The 7,895-nt window shown below is 40.7% G+C and overlaps 1 protein-coding gene across 2 annotated transcripts in view; it reads right to left on the reverse strand.

Annotated features, from left to right (window-relative positions):
- Positions 1-7,868, reverse strand: part of GABRB3 (gamma-aminobutyric acid (GABA) A receptor, beta 3) — a 227,818-nt gene extending 219,950 nt beyond the window's left edge. Inside the window, exon 1 of one of the 2 annotated variants that reach the window (XM_011942872.1) lies at positions 7,776-7,868. In XM_011942872.1, the coding sequence (XP_011798262.1) occupies positions 7,776-7,823 (48 nt within the window). In that variant the 5' untranslated portion in view covers positions 7,824-7,868. The remainder of the gene's footprint in view (positions 1-7,775) is intronic. The other variant, XM_011942873.1, reaches the window with a different exon arrangement.
- Positions 7,869-7,895: the final 27 nt, after the last annotated feature.

Genomic DNA, 7,895 nt, shown 5'->3' on the forward strand with positions numbered 1-7,895 from the left:
CATTCAGCAGTTACATAAAAGGGATTCTTTTATTGTAGAACTGGGGTAAAACATGATGATGATGTAATCAATAAAATTCATATCCTCTTTTAAAAACAAATTAGGACACTTAAAGAACTGTGATGTTCTCAGATCTTAATCTTATTTATGTGAAATGTTAGTACCACACATGCCAAAGTTTTTGATATCTGTAGTAAATGCTTCTGTGTGATGTTTAAGTTCAGTGGAAAAATGCAAAAAGAGATACATTAGTTAACGTTTACACATGGCTTCTGATTCTGGATGTGGTCTCCAGACTACAAAGGAATGAGGGGCAATCTACATCTCAAGCTACAGAGATTAAGAGACTCACTCTCTGTCTTGACTGAATGGCACTGAGCACATCGCCAAGAGATGAGATCTATCTTAGTCCTCTTCTTCCAAATTCTGCAGCTAGACAATCCTCTTAATGGCTGGCATGAATGGCCCAGAAGTAAGTTGCACCGGAAACTTGCAAACAAATGAAAACCACTTCTGCTCCACTGCACTGCTGAGTGGTCAGGGGCAAGGGAAGACAAAGCCCAAAGAATCCCTGTACAAAAAGAACGTCAAAACTTCCCTATAATATAAGAAAGCTCCACCCTCATATACTTTATAAGGAGACACAAAACTTTCAGTGCACAAAGGTACCTGTGATGGGTGCTTAGAATATCCTCACCAGTGCTTACATAGGCTAAATTTTGAGAGAACACTGCAATCCTTTACTCTTCGCTCTGCTCTGAAATCAGCATAAAAGTTCCCCCAATGAAAGGGGTACCAACCACAGAATACTTTACAGACTTTGTGATCTTTGGTTAGTGGTATTATAATTGGGTGCAATGACACAAATTATGGTTGAATTATGTCCTCTAAGGCAAACACTGTATACATCACATTTAGCCTGCAAGATTCTTCCTGTCCTGAGCCCAAATTCCAAGACATAGAAGTATTTCATTGGAAATTTACATATCAGTTTCTTCATACACTTATGTATTTATTCATTTGTTTATTCTTCATTTATATATTCCTTTCCACAAATATTGAAAGGGTACCTATCAGATATTGGATCCTATGCAAAGAATGGCTCATAGAAACAGCCCTACCTCACAGAGTGTACGGTCTAATGGAGAGAGATGGAGGAGAAAGACTAAGCAAACAAACACACCAAAAGAATATTTAACACTATAATAAGCATTGCAGGAAAGAATAAGTTTTCACAGAAATGCAGAATGGGAAATGTCTAATTTAGACAGCAGTGAAGGTCATGGAAGAAGATGAAGTCCCACGAGCCCCTAATGGAACATCTTTTGTTGTCCTGTAGCATGAGGAGGAAGAAAGACCAAAGGACCAGAACCAGGTCCCAGCTTTGCCATGCAGTAAGAGTGAGAAAGTCGGTGCTATTTCTGAGCCTATTTCCTCATCTAAAAAACGGAGATGAGGTTAACACCTCTATTACCTACCTCACCAGCTGATGGATCAAATTTGATAATCAAATGTGACATAATACCTGGAGCATTTTATAAACTGCAGAATGGTGCAAAACTGTTAGTTACCAACTCCCTATGTCACACCTCAACATGAATGACAAAAGATTTCAAATGTTTGACAGGCTTCATTCATTTATTCCAAATGTTTGGTAGTCACCAAAATGCAATCATCAGCATGCATAAGACACAGACCCCTATGAGAAAGAAAGGTTCAGCTACCCATAGAAGGAAAAGAACAGCTGTCACCCATGTTAGATTGTGAAAAGTCAGTTGATGAATTCAGATGGTTTTCCTTGTGAAAATCAAGAAGCCTGCAGTCCCAAACATGAGTCCTTCTTTCCAAGAGATGTGACATTCTAGGAGAACTCTACACCTCCTATTAAACCTTCTCCATTTCTTTTGTTCCTGCATGCATTTCATTAGAAGAACACTGCCCTCCTCATTAACATCTATTCCATTCTTCATTTAAAAAGAAGACCAAATCTACAAGATACCCTCATTTGGCAAGTAGCCCGGGAAGCAACAGCTATGTTTTTGAACTCATTTTATTTACCATTATCCAAGGAAATACAAGCAGAATATTTTATCTTTGGAAAAACCAAATGTTGGAGTCAAAGACAGACACCAGTTGTAATTTGTCAACTACAACTCAATTACCTACCAGACGTAATTCTTTAACTACACGTAAATAAGCAGATTTCCCCCATCACTTCAGACTAAAGACAACATGCCATAAGATGCTAGAGCCCAGCACAGGCTCAAGCAAGAGGTCATCCATACCAGGACAATGCATGTAAGATCCATTTATTTAAAGAGATGTAACAGAAGCTTTACAACCTCCCTGAGGGGAAAGGCAAAAAGCATTCTCTTTTTGCTCTCTATACTATACGTTTTAATATTAAACACAAGCCTCTCTTACTAAAGAGCATATTATGTAAGGTATTATTGTCATCCATCTCTGAAGTTCATTATATGCTTTCTTATCAGTGCCCCAGCACTGATGTATGATCATAACTTATGCATGAAACGTACTGTCAGCGAAAAGTAAAGTGCTCAATAAACACCCTCACCTCCCAAATGGAGTAACCTAGAGCCACGCACAGACACACACCCTGGACCTTACCCCTGAAGTGCCTTCCATGTAAGCAGTCTTCCAACCCCAACTGGGTCAGGGAAACAGTCTTCCTTTCTGCTGAGTCATCCCCCAGCGTGCTTTGTAATAAGAGCATTAGCACATTTCCTACCTTTAAACTGCTAATAGCAATTCATATGCAAACTCTGAAAATGGCCCAGGCCTCTCCAGAAGCAAAGAGTAAAGGACAGCCTGCTAACATGTGATAGTGTGGGTGTCCTCACTGAGCTTTTCTCTGTAGAGCTCAGCCCCTAATGATTCACTTTGGTATCAACTGTGTCCCCACACAATGGGCATCTGGAAACCTCTGACTGAATTCCTGAGGATTAAGTGACTTGCCTGAGGCTAGATGGTCCCATGGACTTGGAAACAGAACCCGTAGCTCCCAATGCTATAAGGCTCTTGTTAAACACACTACATGGACCCCTGGGATTCAGCTCCTCCTGCCTGAGAACCTGGCCAGGGACTGGACATGCTGTGTTCTCATTCAACACTCTCCGATGGCAAAGCAGCTTCTAGACCCTGAAATGGGGGGAAGGAGACTGATAATATAAATTTGGACAAAAGATGTCTAAAAGCTGCATTTTCCAAACCTCTAATCCTAGCTCACTCTAGCCTCAATCTGCCTCTCCTCTTTGCCTCTCTTCTAAAAAGAAGAAAGAAAACATAAAATAATAGTGCAAATGTGTATGTGTGTGTGTGATTTTTGTACACGGTCAGACTGCATCCGTTTAGTAGTGATATAACTGCAAAGCTGCTTCTTGAAATGTGCTAAAATTATGTTCATATGCACCACACTTATTTCACACCTAGACATTAAAAAATGGATTTTATGAGAAGAAAGTGCAACAAGTGAGAAATGAACACAAAACAGCTAGCATAATGAATGCGTATGTCTCATAACTAAAAATACACATTATACGTTACCCAAAAGGAACTCTAATTTAAAAAACAATAATTTATTATTTATATGCACGAAATGAGGAAAAACGTCCTGTAGTTACACTTTCATTAAGATTGAGTTAATTTTAATGGATTAGTTAAGGATGAAGTGATAACAAAGTGGAAGTTAAATTACAGAAATTATCATCACTATCACTAGAGTCTGAATCTAGTTTTATGTCCCTAATATCACATAGTTAATGAAGTAAAAAGTAAGTACATGTGACTTCTTCAAATTAACAGATCAAAACAATGGCTCATTTTAATAAGTTTTTTTAAACTCTTATTTTAAAACACTGTTTTTAAATTTAAAATCCCTAATTGTTTTTTCAATATTTTATGTTTCCTATACTTGCAATAATTTTTCCCATTTGTTGATCTCTTCATGTATCTACTCAACACATTTATTGTTCACTAGAACCACTGGTAAGCACCAAAATGGTAACACACACAGTAATTTTCAGCAGACAGTGTTCTTGGACATACGCAATCTCACTTAAAGAAATATACAAACTAAATCTCAATAATTATCTAGCCATGCATAATTTTTATAGATTATCTAAAATTTTAAACAGGGGCTAAGAGAAACAAGAGGCAAGTTACACAAAGCAAAATGTTATTTGATGAGTATCAGGTCAGCTAATTGAAAAAAAAAAAGAGCGTATGAAAAGAAACATTAAAAGATTTAGGAAAAAATGGAAATGTAGAACTCCACTATCCATGAAGCAAGTTATGGCAAAACCAATGCTAAATATTAAAACATTCAAATCCTTTCCTAGACTGTTTCCACAAAACACCAAAATGAATGATGAGATACGCATTTACATGCATAACTAATCTATGCATGTGTTTATTTGAGGTCGGAGACATTTTTTGGAGGCATCATCGACACACGCTACCAGTAGATAAGGACTGGAATCTACAATTGTTTAAAGCAAAAGGCAACAACAGCATGATTCTTGCGTAGTATCTGTTACTGTTCTCTGCAATGACCCTAAAAACTCATGAACAAATGCATACGCATCTCTCCCCATTTTCAGATACACGTGTTTTTCAAAGTCTTTGTTTTGAACTTTGGTGAATTTGTATTTACTTCACTAAATACACGTTTTCAAAAATGTATCTATCAAAACCTGAGGGGAAATTTTCAAGAAAGAATCTTCCAAGATCATTTATCCCTCATTCATTCTACCTCACCATCCCTAATCCTCTCCTAAATTAACATTTTGGCCAAAATAATCATCTTATGCCACATCTCAAATCATGTCAATTACCTGCTTTAAAACCTTTACCATTTATAGGCTCCTTATTTCCTGAAATTCTCATGTGAAGTCCCCGGCCTCTTGCAGAACAGCCTATAGGTGCACAGGCGTTTGTCTTGCTTTTCCAACTTTGTCTCTCGAATCTCCCCTTCTAAATCTCTGATCCTGTCCATCCCTCCATTCGTAACTCTGCCATTTTCTTTCCTAACCCAGAATATCCTCCTTCAAGTAAACCAGTCAGAATTCTATTCATACCCCTCACACAATTTAAATATAATTTATTTCATGAAAGTTTCCACATCAAATACCTCCCTTCTCCCAGCCAGCTTCTCTCGTCCCTCCTCCTCCCTCCCTCTCTCTTCCGTGTGCCTCTGTCACTTGTTCCTCTAATGGGACTTGCCACATCCTACCTGTGAACAACCATTTGTCATATGTGCTCTAAGAGTTACAACACGCTCAAAGTGAGACCATTTCTTACTTAGTTTCATAACTTACCACACTTAGTTTTGTGTGACCAGTAAGGTGATTAATAAAGCTCATAAATAGATTTTACTGTTTTCAAACAACATAACTGAGTGGCAGCTCTAATCCTACGCTCACATATTTTCTGTTCTTTCCCTCTAAAACATGAGTCCCTAAATGATATTTAACCACTGCTCTATTTGAGGTTTCTTTAGGAACAGGTGAAATACCATAATTATCATGCACAAATATTTTAAGGAAAATCAGATTTTTCTAGAACATGATGTGACCAATCTGCTCGTGGGAGGAAGATATTTTCAATGGCTGACATTCACACCAACCCAGTAGCCTTCAGTCTCCAATTCTACTGATCCTCAATATTTGTTTATAATAAGTGTGTGTTTACAGAGCCAGAAAAATTACTGTCCTCAGAATGCAAAAAAAAATGCATACCAGTATATTTTGGCATGCTATACATACCTATTGGCTATGGAATATACACTTAAAGATTGTTCAGTACAATGGCCTGTATCTTCCATTTGTCTTTCTGGGTTTGGAGAAAACTGAGACACTTCAAGTCACAGACTATGAATTAGGCAAACATTGATGAAGTTTTTAAAGGTATCAACTAACAGCATGATGCCAGAACAACTGGAAAACTAAGTTTAAAAAATAACTCAAACAAATACGTGATGGTGTGCAACAGCACACTCTCCTCACTCCCCAAATTATATTACTATCGTGTAGAGCTCTTGAAGGGCCAAATCAATAAATTTTCTCTTCCACCTGCCATCCTCTGATATAATGGTTTTTGACATAATAATCCACTAAATAATCAATTAACTTCTGTACTAAATTGTCTTCTCTAGAGAATGTGAAGTCCCCAGTTGAGAAAATCACAGATCACAGAGTGTGGATCTTAAATGTATTAACTTGTTTCTTAAAAGCACAAAACAAACATATTGAGTAAAATCATTTTTATAGTATTACATAAAAAGTAAAACACACATAATGTTAATTTTTATTGTAAGGTAATTTATGACTTACATTCCTTCTGTGTTTCTTGCTAATTACTGATACAATATTTGACTTACAAATGTCCTAAATGATATACTTTGAAAAAAGGTACATTTTAAAATACATATTGTAAATTTAAAAACTTTAGATTAAGAGTGAAAAATTAATGACAACACCTTGGCGTGGTTAAGTTTCTTCCTACAAGATCCTTAGTGGTAGGTATCTTAAAAGTACCTCACTAACATCTATTTTTAAAAATAGTTTTACTTTGTGTATGTTCATATATCTGTGACTTACTGAAATATTTCTCAAAATATTGTCCACAAAATACCCGCTTCAAAATATCTGAAGAAGTAGTTTTAAATGCAGAGACCCCAAGACTCCAGCCTACCTTGATCAGACTCCCTTGGCGTGAGGAACTAGCAAGCATGCATTTAAAGCAAGTTTGCCCACGTGATCCCGACGCACACCAGAGTTAAGCAGCCTACCGAGTGGATCTAAAACCATGTCTCACTGTATTCTCAATGTTGTATGTCCGAAAGAAAAGTTGCCAACGATTCCTTCCAAAAAATATATATATATATATATCGTTTATAAATGCTCCTTCTAGAGTGCCCCCCAGCAGAAAACTAAACTAGTTTTCAAATCCCACGGCGTTTCAGCTGAATTAACAAATGAAAGAGCCATCCTTCTCCTGATTCCCTGGCGTCCTAAAGCGCTCCTGGCAAAAGCCCGCGTCGCACCTCGGGGTACTGACCCCCGCTTCCCACAGGTCAGAACAGCGAATCCAGTCTGCATTCCCAGAAGACCTAAGGGACCCTGGCTCACCAGCCTCCCACTCCCGGCAGAGCGGCTCCTCCGAGAGCCCAGGCGCGGCCTCCCGCTCTCCGTCAGCACCTCGGACAGAGACTGGCGGTGCCGGGCCGGGTCAGCCAGTCCCGGAGGCAGCCTCGGAAGAACCGCAGAGACCACCCCCGGAACGCACAGACCACCGTCTTCGTTCCCCTTTCCTGCAGCCAGTACCTCTTTCCAAACGACAACAAAGGAAACCTCAACTATCTTACCTAGAACACAGGAGCCACCCCCACGTCTCGCGTCTCCCGGGTCCACAGCGCCTGTTGCTAAGGAGGCGAGACAGCGCTCGGGAAGCCTCGGGACCCGGCAGCAGAGCTGGAGGAGCTGCAGCGGCGGACGGGAGCACCAGGCCGGCCAGGACCCTCGGCACGAAGGCTGCGCCCTCGCGGCTCCGAAGCCAGCCAGGCCCCCCGAGAGCCCCGGGCGGGTGCAGGGACCGCCGGGCCAGCGAGGGGCCGGCGCCCGGGAGCGCGGCTCCCTCTGCGGGCCGGGGAAACTCGGCCCCGGCCGAAGAGGCCTCCGGCCCAGCCCTGTGGACGCCCGTGATCCCAGACAGCGGGCCGGGGGCTCGGGGACCGCCCTGGGAGGGCGGGCACTCACCATGTTGACTTCGGAAACCATGTCGATGCTGGCGATGTCAATGTTCATCCCCACGCAGACCGGGGGACCTGCGGGAAGCGCAGGACACGGCGATCAGCCCAGCTCCGACGCGGGGCGCGG

This window comes from Colobus angolensis, unplaced genomic scaffold (genome assembly GCF_000951035.1).
Source record: "Colobus angolensis palliatus isolate OR3802 unplaced genomic scaffold, Cang.pa_1.0 Scaffold211, whole genome shotgun sequence".
Classification (NCBI taxonomy): domain Eukaryota; kingdom Metazoa; phylum Chordata; class Mammalia; order Primates; family Cercopithecidae; genus Colobus; species Colobus angolensis.